The sequence below is a fragment of the Mesitornis unicolor genome, unplaced genomic scaffold (assembly GCF_000695765.1).
Source record: "Mesitornis unicolor isolate BGI_N332 unplaced genomic scaffold, ASM69576v1 scaffold36112, whole genome shotgun sequence".
NCBI classification, from domain to species: Eukaryota; Metazoa; Chordata; class Aves; order Mesitornithiformes; family Mesitornithidae; genus Mesitornis; species Mesitornis unicolor.
In genome coordinates, this window is record NW_010170501.1 from 6248 (window position 1) to 26356 (window position 20109).

General features: G+C 37.6%; 1 protein-coding gene across 2 annotated transcripts; it reads left to right on the forward strand.

The window, feature by feature from the left end:
• The first annotated feature begins 2741 nt into the window (after positions 1-2741).
• On the forward strand, positions 2742-18796 carry MFSD11 (major facilitator superfamily domain containing 11). Of its 2 annotated transcripts, XM_010179709.1 has the most exons (13): positions 2742-2885; positions 4390-4445; positions 5479-5586; positions 6020-6099; positions 6198-6294; positions 8441-8499; positions 10362-10503; positions 11348-11388; positions 12504-12569; positions 14579-14704; positions 15722-15896; positions 16872-17007; positions 18359-18796. In XM_010179709.1, the coding sequence occupies exons 1-13, from the start codon at positions 2790-2792 to the stop codon at positions 18524-18526; spliced, it is 1350 nt and encodes a 449-aa protein (XP_010178011.1). In that variant the 5' UTR covers positions 2742-2789; the 3' UTR covers positions 18527-18796. The 2 variants fall into 2 exon arrangements, with proteins under 2 accessions (XP_010178011.1, XP_010178010.1); XM_010179708.1 differs by lacking the exons at positions 6198-6294; positions 8441-8499 and having other exon boundaries at positions 2790-2885.
• The last annotated feature ends 1313 nt before the right edge of the window (positions 18797-20109 follow it).

A 20109-nucleotide genomic window follows, 5' to 3' on the forward strand; every position in this document is an offset into this window, starting at 1 on the left:
GACTCGCCTCTCGCGCGGGCGGGGAGGTGACGATTTAAAATGGCGGACGCGGAGGGGAGAGCGCTGTGAGGGAAGGCGGGTTACGGCCTTCGGCTCTGGCTACTGCGAGAGTGTTTCCTCAGGGGCAGCTGCTGGGGGAGCTCTGTGCTCTGCGTGCTCCCACCGCAGCCAGGTGCGTGCTCCGGTGGCCGCTGCGAGGGGCCCTGGCAGGCCGGCCTGGGCGCTTGGCGGGCTCTCCTTCACCGCCTGCCGGTAGCGGTGCCTGGTGAAGTCTCCTCCGTCTGTGCAGCTCTGAGCCATGGGTGCCCGTTGTGGTGCAGTGGCTGAGCAGTGTAGGTGCTTTTGGGGCAGCAAAGGCGATCTCCACCAGCTGTATCGGTGCCTGGGAGAGAGCTGTGGGCCGAGCTGGGAAAAGGTAGAAATCTGCCTGTACACACAGCGCTCTTACAAGTTCGTGCTTTGGCAGCGCTTGTGGTAAAATCGGAACAAGGTTGAGGGTTAGCACCCTTGAGGTTGCACCCTTGTGTAAGGGTGACAAGCCGATTCTCAGAATTTTGTCTGGGGAATTTGGTGACGGGTGTTCCCCCACCCCAGAAGTTGTGCCGTGTCTCTTCAGGAATTGAATAAAATGCCCAAACTCCAAGTATGAACTATAATGCTGGGTTCTTATCTTACAGCAATGATAAATGTTTCTACTCATCAGTATCACAATACTATGTTATAAAAAATAGACAGTTCTTTACTGATTTGTTCAATGTAATGACAGTATTCACATGAAAAAGCAAATTCATTATTGGACTTTAAGTCATTATTACACTTTAAGTCCTTACTGAAATTATGTTTAATATTTTTTTCACTGAAGAAATATAAAGACAAGCAACGTCGTCAATACAAACCCAGAAGCAACAGGTTCTTTCCTCCAACAAAAGACTTAAGAAATCAAACTGGTACCATTTTTCACGTTATCTGTTGCTTCATGCTATATTGTTTGTTCTTCTTTTCCCAGAGAATTTTGATTAAAAATTGTGGTTCATATGCTGAAACCCTTTGTCTGAGGAGAAATTTGAAGTTTTACAGAATAACAGAGGGAGTTTCCTGGGTCCGTTCCTCCCTCGTTTCAGTCCCTTCGATACAAGCTGCTGCTGTTGCCAAAACAATTGGCCCAGTGCACCAGCCCTGTTTGCCGTGGGGCTAGAGGAATGCTTGTGCTGGTACGTGGGGAAGAGTGCGTGAGAGGGACAGTGGCTAGAGGATCTTTTAAAATCTGTTGCTATAAATTCATAGTATAGAAAAGGAAGATGAGAACTTTGCTTGTGTTAAAAAAACACACCTCAATATTCTAGTTGGGTCTTTGTGAAGCAGCCCCTGAACAGTCATACTGACTTTCTTACACAATTGAAAAGTAAATACTGTTTAGAAAAAACAACATTTTTTAGAAATTACAACTCGGGATTTAAAAGAGTATAAATCTGTAACGATAGCTGGGATGTGGATTTTAAGTGCTCTTCTGTAGATAGCAGAGGTAAAGTTTGGTGATTTGCCATTTACTTCAGTCAGTTCTGGATTTCCTTCCTCTTTGGCCAGCAGTTCAGTGAAGCTCATTTCGCTGAGTGCTCCGATCCTGACTTGGAGGCCCAACACAACAGACACAAGCAACAGTAAAAAGCAGACATTCAGTCGATGTGTGATCCTCTTTCTGTGTTGCTGAGATTTGCTTACAGAGATCTTCACAACTTCATGATCGATCTTAAATGTATTATTTAGAAATGCTATGAAGTAAAATATCAAAATATTGATTTTTATTGCTAAAAGCAAATGTTGTTCCTTGAGACAAAGCAGTGAAAGATCATGGATGTGTAGTTTCTCCCAGGTAGGAATCAGTTGCCCTTTGTAATGACCCCGTGTGTGTTCGAATTCAGCAATTAAACAGTTAACTTAGGTGACTTTCTAAGACTTTTTTTATCTTGCCAGGTGTTATTTAGTGGATAGAGATGAGAATTCTTAAACACTAGTACGAATCTTCTTATTTTAAGGATTAGGAGACGTCTATCCTTTTAAGTAAAGTGTACTTTCCTTGAACTGCATTTCCCATAGTGCACAGGGGCCTGCTGGGCTGGGTCAGCTGATCGAGATTGTGAAATGCTCCTTATTTCCTGTCTAACACGAATGGAAATGACTTGTGTGTACGAGTGTCTCATCTTTCTTTCGTCAGGTGATTTAAAGGCTGTGGACTGGAATTTGGATTTAGAACAATGGAAGGAAACTGAGCTGATTAACTAGCTCGATATTTGGAAAACGGCTTCGTTTGGGGGAAAGGGATGTCACGAAGAAGTAACACACTGCAGCTCTGTTAACTTCGTGAGAAAAGGTAGAGAGAGTTTGATCTTTACCTTTTGTACCAGACCTTTATCTTTGGTTTTGTTTTCTTTCAAGTTACCGATTTTGCTGTACATTGAGTCACCAGATTTCTTAATCAGTTGATGGTTACTAGAAGCTAGTAAGTAGCTGGAAGTAATCGTCATTTTAAACGCAGTATTATTATTATTATTATTATTATTATTATTATTATTATTATTATTATTATTATTATTATTATTATTATTATTATTATTATTATTATTATTATTATTATTATTATTATTATTATTATTATTATCATCATCATCATCATCATCATCATTATTATTATTATTATTTCTGTTTGTTTTTAACAGGGATTAAGAGGAAGCTTTTAAAAGAAAATAGAGTTTTTTCAGACTGAAGCTGAGGACTTGGCAAGAAAACACAGAATGTCTCCTGAATCAAAAAAACTTTTCAACATAATTATTTTGGGAGTCTCATTTATGTTTATATTCACTGCTTTCCAAACATGTGGAAATATTGCGGTAGGTGTGAATTTCAGCCACAGTTATTCGTCCTTTCTTGTCTTTCGTGTACAAGATTTTTTAATGTGCGAGACACCTTGACATTTTGTCTCCTTTTGGTTTAGTGTTAACTGCATTAAGTTGGTTAACTGGATAATTAAGCAGATTATTTCTTTAAGACAGCACAGCTGCATATGTAACTGTGCCTGATTGCTTGGAAAGTACAAAATTAATCTTATCAAATGTTTGAACTTTAAAATAGTGACTGGTTTGACACTTAAAAATTTTAACAACTGAATTACATTGGACCTTCCGTATTTCTGATTATTTTGTATAGTCCTTTCAAAATATTTGCCAAAGTTGTTACTATTAACCATGCCCCTAGTTTTTCCTAGAGTTTTTTTCCTAGTTTAACATATTATTCTCTTCTGACAAACTAAGACATTGAGGGGAAGTATGAGGATAACATCTGACAAGTAGTCAGACTTCCACAATTGCTGGAACTGCCAAGTCACCTTCCATCTGAATAAAAAATTTACTGCTTTAGTATCATGTATCTCTTTGCATGCTGAAGCAAAATTGAGTATAACATAATCCAAATTCCTGCACTCTTACTACTTAAATGTTTAGAATCCTGCTACTGACACACCGAGCCCAGATCCTCTGACTTAGTGAGTTGCTGGCATTGCTTTCAGTACTGGTTATGTGTCTGAAGGACAGTTAGATTTCAACATACCTCTTGAGTCTACAGGTCTTACAGTTTGTCTTTTCTTGCATGCAAGAAGAATTGCTTCTGGGTTCACACACACTAATGTCCTTCACTGCATCATAGCAATAACTACTTAGGATAGTTTTTGTAGAAGTCATAGTGCAGCGTGATACTGTACATGAGTGTGTAAGTACAGCCCAGTGATCTTAGAAGCTCTGCAGTGAATTCACAGCACCTCACTGAGCCGGACCTAGTGATCATGCAATCATGTCATTTATTGTCATTAAAGTCATTACAAGTGACTTTCAATCAGATCTGCCTGCCAATCCAAATAATTGCATGGTCTCATGATCACTAACGCTGATTCATAGGGAAAAAGAAAAAGAACAGAGAAATAACGGGAAGCTGAAAAGAATGCAGGCTCTTATCAGAAGTTCATCGTTAGGTCAAATAAAGAGCATTTTGAAAAGTCTTTGTTTTCCCCACTTTTTAAATTAAGAGAGTCATACATATCTACCTAAGAGAGGTGTTTTGTGAAAGAAAAGTTTTGTGAAATATTTTAAGGTCTCTGATGAAGTCATGATATAATCCTAAAGTACTAATTACTGCTTCAAACGTAGATGTTTTCCTGCCAAATATCTCCTTCACCGTGGAGGTGTTGTGAGTTGTAATTGCCACTTTACATTATTTTAAGTACTTTGTAGAGTCTATTAATGATTAATTCTAATGTTTGATACTGACTTCAGACTGATGCAAGTGTTGTCAAACTACAAGATACGTTCTAACATATTACAATGTATGATTTTCTCCTCACAGCAAACCGTTATCACAAATTTAAACAACACAGATTTTCATGGCAGTGGCTACACAAGGTAATTTACACCGATCTTCTTATTACTTCGCTCCTTGCAGGGTGAAGCTAGTTATGGTTCCACCTGGTAGAGATATGCTCTCAAGAGATTGTAGTGTTCTGCGCACTTCACAATCTAATGACATACTTAAAGCAGTTTAAAACATAGGCTTCTCACATTCACTCTGGTTCTACTCTGAATTATTTCTAGTTGAACTACATTCCTGTTTTGCATGGGTTTTTTTTTCTAGGGAGAAAAAACACCATACAGTCATCACATCCTCAGTATTTTATCTTAGGAGATGAAGAATGTTGAAGTTTTAAAATAAATAAAACTGCTAACTAAGGCCTTGGTTATTTGCCCTTGTACAGCTCTGTCTGTTTGTATAGGATAGGTGGTGTGGATCAACTTCCAGGAAATACTGCAACATAAATGTGACAGGAGAAGTCAGAAAGACAAGCACGGTCCAAAGCCACAAAAAGCCATTCTGTTCATTCCTTGTGCAGGCATAGCCAATCTTGCCGAGCATTATCAGGGTCCTTTTGTACACCAAATTAATCTGTCGTATAGGAAGACTTGGTTTCTGCTTTGAAGGGTTTGCTATCTTAATTTAAACTAAAAATACAGCTGGCACAGACTATATCTGTAGAGTTTCTATGGTATATTTGGCAGAAAATTAAAACCTTACTGATGGGCGAATGGGGCTCTGGAATGTTCTCCTCTAGAAGTACTGGGCACAAAATACAGTACCTATTGGTAGGGCACAGTTTGACAAATGAATATCATAAATTGCAAGGTGTGCTGGCTGTGAGACTCAATTCAGCAATCCAAGAAACACTGTACACTCCTGTATTCCCCTATAGAGTGCAATGGATTAAGTTAATTAACAGAAGAAAGGAAGGAAATGTTTGACTATGAAAGTTATGCAGTTACTTACGTTATGTATGTACTTAACTTGATACTTTGGAATAGACTGAACAATCTTAAATCAGTTGCACTTATGCCCTATATTATATTTCTAGTACTTAAACATCTTTGTTGTTTATTTATGTAGTATGTCCATTATTTATGGAGTATTCTCTGCATCAAATCTTATATCACCTTCAGTGGTTGCAATAGTAGGACCTCAACTCTCCATGGTTGTTAGTGGCATATTTTATAGGTAAGTGTTATTTTTGAATTTTTGTCCTTTAAAAGCTTGCTTTCATTTTGTCACAGGTAAGGCTACCATGCCATACATGAAATTGTACTGGTTAAGGAAGGCATCTTGCAGAGATTCTATCTGTATCAGTAGTTGTGTAATTGCAGAGTACTTCAGCCTGCTGGAAACGGAGTGCATTTTTTTCATGGCATTTCCAGACTTTCCTGACTGTGGAGTTCAGGTTGTGGTCTTAGGTTAATGACTACATCAAAAAAAATTCTATATGCTTAGTGGAGTAAAAAGATTGCCTCTTTTCACATACAACCTGAACTATTTTCCAACATCTCTTAGGAGAGAGAAGCCAATTTAGAAGCAGCAAAGTGAGATACCTGATTGTTAAAGAGCATTGTCCATTTTAAGTCTGTATTCAATAAACTGATCTGTTCTATTCTAGCCTATACATTGCAGTTTTCATCCAACCTGCTACATGGACTTTCTACACTGCTTCTGTTTTTATTGGCATTGCAGCTGCTGGTAAGCATTGTTTTTACCCTGCTTACTATTCGTTGCTATATTTAAGTATAGCTCTAAAATATTTATATTTCCTGACCAATATGTTCTGTATATTTCAGTACTTTGGACGGCACAGGGAAGTTGCTTGACTGTAAATTCTGACGAAAACACCATTGGAAGGAACAGCGGAGTATTTTGGGCACTCTTACAGTCCAGGTGAGCTTTATTTGTTAATTTTTCTTTGGTTGTATACACGTTCTACTTTTTACATTTTTCATTAAGTGGGAGACTGTATCAGAAATACTCCACTGGTACCTTGCAGTCAGTGAAGTAGGAGGGAGAGCTGGGAGCAACATTTCTATTGCCATTATGCAATATGTAACGATGAATGAAAGTTAAATATTGCAAACTCTTGATGTGTTAAAAAGATAATTTCTGTTAGGTGAGCATTTGAAATATGTAGTAGGAATCTTGTTGATTGTGGAGTACTGTACTAATTTGTGTCAGGATCCTTGGTACACTTATAAGCCCTAATGGTCCTGAACAACATCATAGCCTTCCTATCTGCCCACGGGCCCAGGAACCTCAATTTAGATCAGCCCTAGATGTTCAGTCCCTCTGGAGCTGCATTGGAGGAGTATGGATCTCCAGCTCAGCCATAGCCTTGCTTGTACCTCGCTGTGGATTTTGGTGATCTGCAGACCGACTTCCCATCTTGGCTTTGTTCTGCTTTGTTGGTGTGGACCTGCCTGGCAATCAGCAGACCTGGCTCTGGCCTGTGGATTGACCTCCTGACTTGACCTCAGACTTGCCTTGTCAACGTGAACTTATATGATGGTCTGGACTCTTGGTTGACCCTGCCTATGATCTTTGCGTCTGCTGTGCTTGCCTCGCTTGAATATCCTTGAGCAGAGCTCTAGCTGATGTGAGGCACCTTCTCTCCTGGATGTATTATCCCCTTTGACTCTTAGCCTTCCTTCCCTGAGAGAGCAGCTGGACTTTGCTGTTCACTGACAAGTTGAAGTGAAGATACTAAAGTTGGATGTGGCAGTCAGAAAAGAGATCTGGTTCTTGATGGCTCTCTAATACTAAACTTCAAGTGCTACATCAACCAAAAAAATCAACAAAAAGGTCTGCATCAAAAAAGGTAGTGAGAACAAGGTAGCAGGTGCTGTGTTGCTGCCATTGAGTATTTTGTGCAGATAATGGTTTATGTCTCTTGAGGGAGTGTAATGCAATTAGGGTACAGGGAAAAATAACAAAAATGTGCAAGAAGACAGAGCTGCTAACTTGAAGAGGTACTAAAAGAGCTGGGACTCTTTCCTTTGGACAAAAAGTGAGGAGGATTATACTGATGTGTTACTAAAACACAAAGGCAGCAGGTGAGCTGAAGGTAGAACTGTTGCTCACCAAATGCTGCTGTACTAGAACTTAGGTAACTTTGTGAAACTGGAAGAGGATTTCTTTGAAACAGATAAAGTGGGTGTTTAAACTTCTGGAACTTGCTGCCACAGGAAGTGGATGGTGTCAGCAAGGTCAAAAAGAGATCTAACGAGTTTATTGGCAACAGATCCACAAATGGTTCCTGAAGATAAATACCACCCCTAATGCAGCAGTTCTGAATATTGGGAGATAATGAGGGGAATGAATTGTAGAAAGTGCTTAGGCTGGTGAGCCTGGACTAGATGGCATTGCTAATGCTGTTGTGAGGGCAGAGTACTGGATTTATAGAACATCAGTTTTAACCCATGCCATGCTTCTTGCATTCTTTAAGGTTTAGCAATGAACATGTCAGTATGTTACTAGAGTAGCAGTTTCTACAAACCCAACTAACTGTGTGTTTGACAGTGAGTAAAATGGATGGTTTTATATGAGGAAACTTTAAGGCTGTTTTGAATCACCATTCAATTGAAATTACTGTATTTTAGGAAACTGTAGGTAGGAACACAGAAATTCCCTTGAGCTGTTAACATCCAATTTAGCATTGCTGGGGCGATACTTCAGGCAAGCATGTGATATTCTTCTAAGGAAGTATTACAAAATCATCTCCATAAGTATGTCGGCTTTCTAACCTATACCCTTGCAAAATTAGAGAAGCAACTTAAATGCAGATTTCCTCATTTTGGTACCACCCTGTGTTTTTAGTCTTGAAAATAAATAGCCAGCATTATGGGGAAGAATCCTCTACTGTGTTTGGAGTTTTATATGGAGTAAGCAGTTGGTGTGGAGAGTAACTAGTGTTTTTATGTCTCTTGAAATTACACAGTACTATTTTTTTGCATAGAGCAGTGTTGTTGTGATGCTACAGCCTTAATCATACCACAAAAGTGCTGTTCACCTGCGTTGTCCTTTTTGTTCACAGCTTGTTTTTTGGAAACCTCTATATATACTTTGCTTGGCAAGGAAAAACTCATATATCAGGTGGGTATTGCTTGTTTATATGTATGTTCCTGTGTGCAATGCCCTTTGAGTACCTTCTTTTAGATATTGTCTATGATATTCTTCGGAATGCTGGTGTAGGATAAAGTTTCCGCAGTAGCTACCCTGGGATTTTTCCCTGTGCAGACACAGTTTTGCCAAAATACGCATATTTTGGAATGGCTGTATGTTTAATATACATGGTATCCCATTCCAAAGTAAGTTCCTGGTGTTGACCGTCCTTCTAAATCTAATTGGAGACTGATTAACTTATGAAATAAAGGCGGGCTGAGATTGGGCTGATGCTGCTTAAACTGGCAGTGTTGCTGGAACAGTGTATAAAGAACTCAGTCTTCCTTTCTTGGCATAGTTTATGAAGACTGACTTCCAGCAATTGAAGAACAGTGAACTAAATAGTCTTAAGAAGCTGAATAGTGGTTGAGACTCTGGTTTTAATAAACAAGGCAAGGCAGATGAGGGTATCAGCAATGCTGAAAATAGAGCAAAATGTAAGATTTTAATTATCAAAAGCGAGTACTGATGGAAAACCAACATTTTGTAAATAAATAGGGTTGATTGTCCTGGTCTATAATGACTATTAAAGTTTTCTTTGTTGTAATCTTAAAGCAAAAGATGTACTGGAACGGTCAATACTTTTAACATTTAAAAGGTGATACTTCTGCTGTAGTTGATCAGGAATAAGATGTTGATTTTTATATGATAATTATCAGGCTTCAGAAATACTGCCCTGATGAGATGAATAGTCCCCTCATGCCTGTGTTAGATCCAGCTTTTCAGGTTCCCCACAGACATGGACTCATCTTCAACACAGAGGTTTAAATGTTATTGAAAGTATTGGAGACACTTTGGATCTGGTGGGCCTGAAATTCTGTGCATTCTAAATTTCATTGCTCTTTCTAACCACAGAATACAGCAATTAACATTGAGGGAATTCTGCTGTTACATTTCCCCCATCTTTAAATGCCTTGAGACTCCTCTATTAAAAAATAATGGTATCGGAAAATCTGACAGTGTTTAAAAATCAATTCCTCCTTCCCTGTACTACCTACATGAAAATATTGCAGGCATTTTGAGGTGAAGCGCATACTCTTTTTGATCTGTAATCATATAAGTGATTTTTAATTGATGTAGAACAATTTCATGTTTACCTTTAAGCTAATGAAAGCACAGGTGTAGGCAGTATCTTCAGAATCATACACTAGTTCAATCACAACTATTAGCTGTTTCTTAGCTTTTTGTTTCCTGCTTAATATTTGTAAATGGGAATGACTTCTGCATTACTGACTTGCCTGTGCCAAACAAGTTGGTAAGTGCAGCAGAGCTGGTGCATAGGGCAGCAATTACCTTCCTCCAGCTGCACATTGTATGCTGTGTCAGTGAGCTTTCAGCTTTTTGTGATTTGCAAGCCTACCAGTTTATGATGCTGCAGCACTAATATTTCTGATGCTGGTAAAGATATATATGTATGTATATTTTTAGAAATCTGAAGGGTTTTGTGGTAGTTTGCAATGTCCACTCTGAATTATGTAAGTCTTGAAAGATGTACTTTCTTCTGCTAATAATATATGCACTTCCTTTGTTAATTGGCTCCTCCTTGGTCATCGCTTTTGCATGGCAGAAAATGCGAGTGACACTCTTTAGTATGCCAATATTTTATTGGCATCATAAAACTGAGACAGGAATTTGCCATCAGCTGGGTACCTTTTGCTCCACAAGAAAGGTAAGTTAGAAAATTAGTATGCATTTTGTTATGTAGTATGTCTGTATTAGTTCTTTAAGGTAGTTGAATTGGTTTGAATTGCGTTTGCAACATCTAGTTATGACTTCTCTTTGTTTTTCCACAGAGAGTGATCGCAGAACTGTCTTCATTGCTCTGACTGTTATCAGTCTTGTGGGCACAGTTCTGTTCTTTCTGATTAGGAAACAAGAGGACACAAAAGCTCCAGGGGAGGAAGATTCTGCTAATGAAACCCTGGAGGACAGCTCGTAAGTGTTTATGGCAGTAACATGTTGTCACATGTACTTGTTTGTGCTCCTACTCCTCAATGAGGCATCATGCATTCACTTTCCCCTCTACACTGGAAACTTTAATGTTATGAATAACCTGTAGAATTTGCGGATTTAATAGAAGTGTCTGTACTTTAACAAGTGGGATTTAATGTTCTTTGTATGGCATAGTTTTAAGAGTGGGGTCCAGTACTGCACATTATGTTTTTCCATTGATAAGTAAATGCTTTCAGAAGGAGATCTTTTCTGTTATTTCTGCACTAATTATTATTAAACACATATCTGCCTTTCATAATCTTGTCTGGCCCTCATCAGCCTAGTTTAAAGGCTGGAATAAGCAGAAATTACTCCTTTTTTACAGGTTAGCTTTTATGTACTGAAACATGATTTTCATATCTTCTCTAAATATATGTATACCACCCTGATAAATACATTAGAAATGCATAGGTATTGCAGATAGATTCAGTGCAGTTTTGCCTGAGGCATCAGCTTAAATATTTTTTGCTTTATTTAAAAACAATGAAAATGGTAGAAAAAAATCAATAAGTATGCCAGTGAAAAAACGTTCAAAGCAAAAAATGCTCAGAAGAAAGATTGTTAAGCAGGTTAATTTTTGAACAACATTCACTAGCGCAGAAAGCAAATAAATTTTGTGGTTAGAAGTTAGATTCTTACAAACTTTTAATAATATGTTAGCATATTCCAGTGTGTAGTGCTGGGCTAGGAAATGTACAGAAAATTTGTAAAATGAAGGTGCCTTCCAGCTTAGCGATACAATGTGGTTATTCTTTTTCCATTTTGACCAAGTCATTTATTTACTCAGGTCTGCACAGAACAAAATGACGAGAGCAGTGTCTGCCTTCAGTAAGTACTGTTTCACATAAGAGTTGCTTCAAAAAATACTGACGTATCCTTTCCAGCTCTCTGTGATTCTGCTGATAACATGATCATGTACAAATCACTTAGAACAAAAATTTGTGAACAAATAAGGTTTTAAGAATGCATTTCAGTTAATCCATTTCAAATATAGACCTTGAGGGATGGTCTGCTTGGAAAAATGACTGCCAGATGGCAATGGTTTTCAGACTAGAGATGACAGTTCACATAGGGACACAGGACTGATAGGAATTCAGTTGTCTGTGTGAGCATTTGTGATTTTGAGCCTAGCCAAAGTGGTGCTTCCAATCAGAAGAACTTGGAAGCTACTGAACTAATGTGAGGGCAAATTACTGTTGTGTGATTGGTGTGAGGTGACTGGCTGTGCTTCGGAAGTGCTCCTTTCAAGTGATGATACCATACAAGCAAAGAAGGTGAGCTAGACTTCTCTTCAGCTACATACTAGTATGGTCCAGGAGAAATTTGGAGGAGTACTTCTGTGATGTAGTTTGATCTGAGCTATTTTACAGTAGCTTCCTTCTGTTAGATGAGCTCCGGAAGAACAGGTCACCACTTGGGAAAGCTAATGCATAAAAGAAATTCACTAATGTAACAAGATAAAGCAGAAGTTACATGTTACTTTATTTTGTCACCAAATGTTACCACTTAAAACGAATCATTTTGAACTGAAGCATCTGCAGCTTCCATTGAAGTTTCATGTGATCTGCCTGTAACTGTGAAGTTTGTTTTGAGAATGTGGGGATCTTCACTGGGAATTTATTTGTCCTTTTATGGTATGATCACCATGTTCTGTGAGAGTACAAAAACACAATGAGCAGAAAATTGTCTGCTAATTGAAAACTGTGTATCCTGTCTTTAATATTTCTTCCCTTGCGTTTCTTACAGAAAAGGATTATAGATCACAGCATTTCATTTAAAGGGCAGGTCAGGATTGGTTTGTTTAGCACTATGTTTACTGTAATAAAGTCACAGTTTGCAGAGTTTTAACCTATTTTTGCTTTAAGCAAAGAGCAAAAGAAAGTGTAGCTTCTCTTAATAGTGTTATCAGAAGTTATATTAATTTCATTATTATGTCTTTACAGAGAAATCTATAAAGCTGAGCTTCACCAAAGAGATGATGCTTCTTAGTGTTACAACAGCCTACACAGGTATGAAGCAAGCTGAGTGTGCAATCATGTAGTAGTGTCAAGACATTTTTTGGAATTTAACCTCAGGGCAGGATCGCAATTCCGTATCTCTGCAAGCATTACTTGAATAATTCAGTTACCTTTGAATGAGTTAGTCATGACATTTCTGTGTTCTGGAAAGTGTTTCTGTACGGGAGGAGGGGTGCCCCTAAATCTGCAAGTACTGTCAGATGTAGTAATGTAGTAATGTAGTTCAGTACAGTTTAGGGTGCCAAATTTAGGGTTAGGCAAAATTTACATAGCTGTTTTTTATGTATTACACTATCAACAGATTGTAGGTTATGTTTAATGCAATCGCACTGCATTTGAATTAAAATAACGTCTGTACGCTACACTTCCAGTGTCACCATCATTAAGGCACAGAAGATAGCAATAACAGTCTTCATTTTAGTCTTGATTTGATTGGGAAAAAGTTAGCAATTTTCAACTGATTTTGTCATTAATATTTGCTGTGGCAGGAGCTCTCTTCAGCAACTTTAGTTAAACCTGGTTTGCCGTTGTTAGACCAAGGTATGATTATAAAATAAAAATACTTTTATTTTTGCCATATACTACAGTGATTCTTCTACAAAAATACTATAATATGTTCAGAATGTTACTGAGATCCTTTAATGTTTTTTTGAGAGTGTTTCTTGCTCCTTATTTGGCTTCAGAGGTAGTTCTGTTCATGATCAAATTAATATTTAGGAAGAACAGATATTTCCTGAGAACCTCAGCTCTGAGTTGCTATTATGGAAAATTGTTGTTAGCTCTTGTAAGTGAAAAGAAAAGCTTAGATATGAACAAACTATAATCAGTGCTATAACATCTGCCAAAGTTCGTAGTCAGCTGCTGGTAGAGAAGTAGCAATAGTAGTGATAAAATCAGCTTGTACCAGCCACTAATCTGAGTTACAAGTTACTTCACAGCATCTTCAATGTTATGTTAAGCCAAATTAACTAACTTGAATTCCTCTTAGACTTTTAGTGCAAGGGGAATGGGAAGCAAGATAACAAAGGAAGGGAGTCAGTCAGGTTTTGATGGATCTGAAATTTTGTCTTAAAGGGAGCAGGTTAAAATACCAGTCCTGCTTGGGAAAAAAAGCTGCTGCCATCTTGTGGCTCTTTGTCAATATTGCCACTTTATCCAGGAAAATACAAAATCGTGTAAAGCCAACAGAAGCTTTTATTTCCACAATGAATGGTTGGATTGTCAAGACTACCCAAGGTTCATCCCTTTTTGAGGCTATGCCATTTTAGGTAGCCTGCTACTGGTAGACCAGGATATGGTGTACCATATTTTTGCAATAGCAAAAGACAAAGGAGGTGAATTAGAAACAGTTTTATTTTTAAACTGTTTTTCTTTGTTTAAGCATAACACTTTGCATTGTTTTAAATAGATTTTCTACTAAGAAACTGATGGTTTTTTATAGGTTGCTTGTAGTCATACTAGTTGGGCTCAGCGGTGTTACCTTTCCTCACAGCACTGTCAGTAGAAAGAAAAGTTTTAAACAAATAGCAGTTTCTCTTTCTCAGTTGTAGTTCACTTTATATGTATGGAAGGCTAGCAGTTCATTTGGGAATATAATCTCTACTGGTATTTGGGGATGCAGGGAGTCTTTCTTAGGAATGCCATAACTTTGGGGGAGGGGGAAAAAATCTTACCCTGAAATTGTGCTTTATTTCATCAACTATTTTAAGTGTTATTTCACGTGGCACTTTTCATTTAGATGAAATTCCAACGTTCTTGAAAAGGAGAAATGTGAACTATATATAGAGATCATGTCAACAGAAGCAGTATTGAACCTAAGTGCATGTGACAGTAATTAGTGACACTTTTCTAATACAGTTTTCATAAACTGGCATAGGAGAATATGATAATTACATAGTTTAAAATTCCCTGTTTACTTCTATTATGCATACCTCATTTACATTTTTTTCCATAACTTTCATAATAGTTCATCTGTCAAATTTGTTTGGTTTCCTTCAAAGGTTTGGAATTAACATTCTTTTCTGGAGTATATGGAACATGTATTGGTGCTGTGAACAGGTTTGGCAGTGAAGAAAAAAGCCTCATTGGTCTCTCTGGTATTTTTATTGGTGTTGGAGAAATTTTGGGTGAGTCTAAATTTACTACCTTGTAGACAAAAAAGGATTGAGATGTAGTTATTCAAAATGTGGTGTTTTTTTAATTTAAATGAATGGTGTGTTTCAGGCTTCCAGCAATGATTATGTGAACAAAAAAAAAGAAATATTAGAAATAAAATTGTCAGTGTTGTTTCTTATTGCACTGTGAATTCACACCATATAAAGGGAATGTGGACTGGAATGTAGTATACTGATGGCTACGAATCCCAAGATTTTTGCATTCTTTTTGGGCTAGTGCAAAGAAATATATAAGACTTATGATGAGAGGAACACTGCACTGCAACATTACTAGGGAATTTTCAGCATTTTGATATTCTGTTTTTAAATAGTATTTTGTTGGCATTTTAATTATTTCTTAAGTCCTGTTGTAACTATTTTAAATTTATTAAAAATTATTACACTAATGTTTTTCTCTAAAATAGTTAACTTATGTTAAATGAGATGTGATATTTGAATAGAACTGAATATGGGTATTATTTGTTAAGTATTTTCTTGTGCTTAGACTGAAGTACTGCAGTGTTTTTTTGGTGTGGGTTTGTGGTTTCTTTTGTTGGTTTTTTTTTTGAAAAAAGCACTGTCTTTGTTCATTAGCAACTTCGATCCATAGGGACATGCATGTTTTTGCAATCAAAAGAGTTAAGCACAAAGCCATCCAGTTTCACTTGGTACTGTTGCAATACTGGAGGAAACAGTGGCTGCTGGGAAGATGCTTGCAAAAAGGTTAAGTGTCTTCATCCACAATCATCTGCCAAATCCTCCTGCATGCATTTCCCAGATATCTCTGGCAACCCAAAGGTTAAGTCATCTGGCAAATGGGCTTGGCAGATCTGGTAAACTCCTTGGAACTGTTGTCATGTCTCCATCTTTCAGTTATCCTATATGGGAAAGTTTATAATTAAGTATTCAGCTTTTTTTTTTCATTATTTTGTTTCTGTTCTTTATGTCTTCAGTTGTGATTTAATTATCCAAACTTTCCCACTCATACAGGTGGAGGAATCTTCGGTTTACTGAGCAAGAAAAATCGCTTTGGCAGGAACCCTGTTGTGATGCTAGGCATCGTTGTCCATTTCATAGCCTTTTATTTAATTTTTTTCAACATGCCAAATGATGCGCCTATTGCTCCTATGGAAGGAACAGATGATGTTGCTTACATGATTCCAAGGTATGTAAATGTTTTGCTTTGGCTGGTATAACTCAAGATTTATATGAAGAGCTTGTTCCTGTAATAGAAAACTCTTTGAAGCTGCTTTTCTATGGAGTGGCTAACTCCATAGAAAAGGCTTTCAGGAATTCTGTTTTTATTAGAGATAGATACTCTACCAGCCTGCACCAAATTTAGGAATCTAAATGGCATTCAAATAGAAAGCATGAGGAGATTTGGCAGCAATTCTGTCATCAATAACTGACATTCCTGACATCTGATACAATAGTGAGACCAGCAACTACTGCACTAGATGTCAGGAATTCAGTGTATTTTAAAACGGCATTGGGCTCAGTTTTACTACAGCAAGGAGCACCAGCTTTGCACTGCTCCACTGGTTTCCAAAGCAGTGACTGCTTGGTCCAAGTGGAGCCATACTGCTCCTGTCTCTGACAGCACTCAGTGTTAGGGGAAGAATATAGGGAGCTTTCCTCTCATTATTGCAACTTTATTTTGGGGTGTGTTTTTGCCAATTTCTATGAAAATGCATTGTTGTCAGTTTGTGCAGACACAGCTTCTAACTTGCAATTCTAAACAGTTGTGCCTGTGCTGGTTAACTGGTTTATTTTTCTGCAATATGAATTGGTACTTCTCTAATATTTCTGCAGTTTTTATGAATTCGCCATATGTGTCTCAGCTTTTAATCATTGCCTTGTGGGTTTTGTGGCTCCAAGCACCAAAATCAGTTGTTCTAGTGGTTCTAATTCAGTGTAGAATTGACTGCAGGTAACAATAACAGATGTCTTAGCATTCTAGAAATTAAAATCTGATGAAACTATTCTTTTTGCCAAGCATTACCAGTTGTTTTCCAGGGAAATTTGAAGTTTGATAACTTCATTCCATTCTCACTTGCCAAATGAGTCTGCCAAAAATAGTTTATAGATGTGTAGGCTGTTTGAATGAATGGCTTTACATTTGATTCACTTTCTCCTTCAGCAAAGAGGTGGCCATATTCTGCAGCTTTCTGTTGGGCCTGGGAGACAGTTGCTTTAACACCCAGCTCCTCAGTATTTTAGGATTCCTGTATTCAGAAGACAGTGCTCCTGCCTTTGCCATCTTTAAGTTTGTCCAGGTATTGCATGACACAGCCTTTTGAAAGTATGACTGTTGGAATGTTATTGAAATACCAGGATGGGTTTTTTTAATGAGTCAAGGAAAAATTACGTTGTTTCTGCAAAGTTTTTGAGCCTGTTTGTTTGTTTTGGTTTTTTTGTTGTTGTTGTTTTTTTTTTTCATTCACAGGAGAGAAAATAGTTTTTAGGTAGGAGTAGCTTGATTGTATAGCTTGGTGTGATTATATAATTAACTGCTATTACTTACAAGTTTTGAGGGAATTTAGAAGTGTTGGGAATTGTAATTTAAAGACAAAAGGCTAGTGCAGTTAACCAGACCTGGGTTTTATTTAAATAATATTTTACTGGATTTATTTACTCAAACAAGTCTTTGACAGAGGGGAGCGAGTTAAAAGGAAAAAATTTGTGTAAATAGTACTTGAAGTTTCTGGGTGTTGTACCATATCACTGGGAGTGATCAGGTGGGTATGCAGACAATAATTAAATAACATTTATCTATCCTTAAGTTGTCAGAATGCCAAAATAAATGTATCTGTGCTAGCTGGAGACTCGATGGAAAGTCTTCATGCAGTATGAATGCAACTGCTGTATTTTAGATAGATCACTTCAGTCACAGGCATTAATCTTGTTTGGTACTGAACTTTCCAGGTCAAGATCAGTGTTGATCAGAGATATTGGTAGAAAAACAGTGGTGTGAGGCATTGAAACTGTTCATGCGTGGTCACACCAATAGCAAGCCAGTGCTGGGAGCAGAGGTGAGGCTGTGTCTGGTTTAACCATGACAGCTGCTTGCTTCAAAAACATTTTTTTCCTTTCTGCACAGCTCCATTTTTATATCATTCTCAGTGATATGTAAGAATTTGAGATAGGCATGAAATATAAAGATTGTTTATATGAGCTCTAATGAAAATTTTACCTTTAAAAAGGATAGAGTGTAAGTAAGCTACCTTACTTGTCAAAGCCTCTAGCTATTTTGATATAGAATAGTTTGTGATGCTGTAAAACTGGGAATAGTTTGTCTTAAAGCCTTGGCAGTGTCATTTCTAGACAAACTGTTTTCAAATACCGGAGAACTGTACTTGCAATGCTAAAAACACTTGAGTCTTGTGTTCACTTTTTGCAGTGAATGCTATTTAAGTAACAAGTAGAAACTACATCTGTTGTATATCATATTAAGACATATGTTGAGGTATAATGAAGTTTTAAAATTATACATCTTTTACAGAATCATACTGCTAAGAGTTGAATATTAAACAGCGTGTATGTCAATTTGATAATCCTTGTATAGTAATACCAGTCTGGATATCTCCACTGATTATCTTTTTACACTGTTTTTTTTTTTCCTCCCAGTCCATCTGTGCTGCAGTTGCGTATTTCTACAGCAACTACTTCCTTCTGCAGTGGCAGCTCCTGATCATGGTGGTTGTGGGCTTCTTTGGAACAATTACCTTCTTTGCAGTGGAGTGGAAAGCAGCAGCCGATCTTGTTGCCCGTGGCTCAGACTACAGCAGCATTTGATCTAGATACCATGCCTAGCCCAACGTAAGGAAAAACACAGGCACCTTTATTGTGAAGTGAAGTGAGAAGGTGGAAAGATGACGTTGCTGCAGAAGTTAAGGTGGAGGAAGCTACTACTAAATCACCATCAGTCTAACTGAATGTGAAACATGAGGGGAAAAAATGCCAAATTTGAAAGGCTTTTTCTCTTGCTTTAATCAACTGAGTGTGGTATGCATGTTCTTAAAAATCTGGTATTAGAAACTGAAGGAAATGTAGAGATCCTTGTATTGAACAATTCTGTTCTAAGATGTACCTTTCAGAATGTAATTGCCTAATTTCACTCCACCATGCACTACAGAATTACAGTTTCATTTTTCCCCCTAAATTATTTTCCCTATATTCTAGTTCTGCAGATGCTTGAATTCTTGTATTGAATGAGTGATATTTTTATAAGGTACATTATATTGCAGAGTGTGTCTGCATAACTGAGAAATCAATTGTCACTGACTTTTTCAGCAATTACATATGCAGATGTACTTGTGTGGGAAATGTTGCCTCCTTTTTCTCTATCACCAAGTTTCTCATTACCCAGTTATTTGTTAATTAATCTATTTCATGTGCTTAAATTTTATCGGATGCAGGTTGCTTGGCTTTGGTTTTTTGTTTTTCTTTTAAGGAAGTGAATTAGGTTGTAGTGTGACATGAAAGATTTTACAGGAATTTGAAGTTACCTGTAGCCGTCTTAAGGATGTGATCCTGAGTACTGTAAATTATTGATATTTGAAAGCAGTATCTTGGTTCAGAACTGAACTGTGTTGGCCAAGCTGCTGAAACCTTCTCAGGGTAATACTCTATGAAGGACCATAAGACATGGCTTCCCTCCCACACTCCCAGACAGTTCTTTTTGAGTTCAGTAAGATTTTCATCATAATCTGTGATGGAAGACAATCTGTGATTGTCAAAGATAACTTTTAAAGGTACAAACAGACTCAGAATGTAAACTGTAAGAATAATCTTGCAGCGTTAACTCTATTGCATAGTCTAAAAATACCTGAAATGCTTGATGTAAGTTGTTTCATTCAGTGCATTTTGGGAAGACTGTACTGTAATCTTATTCTGCCAAATGCAAAACCAAGGTTGCTAGCATAGTAACTGAGTTTTAATACCAAACGGTTATAGATAATATAATACAGGCAAAGAATGCAACTCACCTTGATTCCACCTGTCTACATGACTCTGTAGTACTTGTAGTTATGTTTCTGTCCAGTAGACAAAGAAGATGCAATGGAGAGCAGGTACTGAACACTCAGAAGGTGTTTTTAGTCGCTCCACAAACATATTTTTAGAAAAGTACCATTTGCCAACCTCTTTTTTTAATGCACAGTCAGAATGTTAATGTCTTGTCTTTAAAGACAAGGAAAAAAACTTGACTCGGTATGTGCCAGTAGCTCCTGCACGTCTTAACTACGTAGGTGTACCCAAGGTTAAACTTGGTGAGGGAGTATGGCATCTCCTGTGACATTTGCTGTCACTTTTGCTCTCACAGGACATGTAACACACAACTCCCATGAAGCACAGCCCTCTTCATGCACAGTAAAACA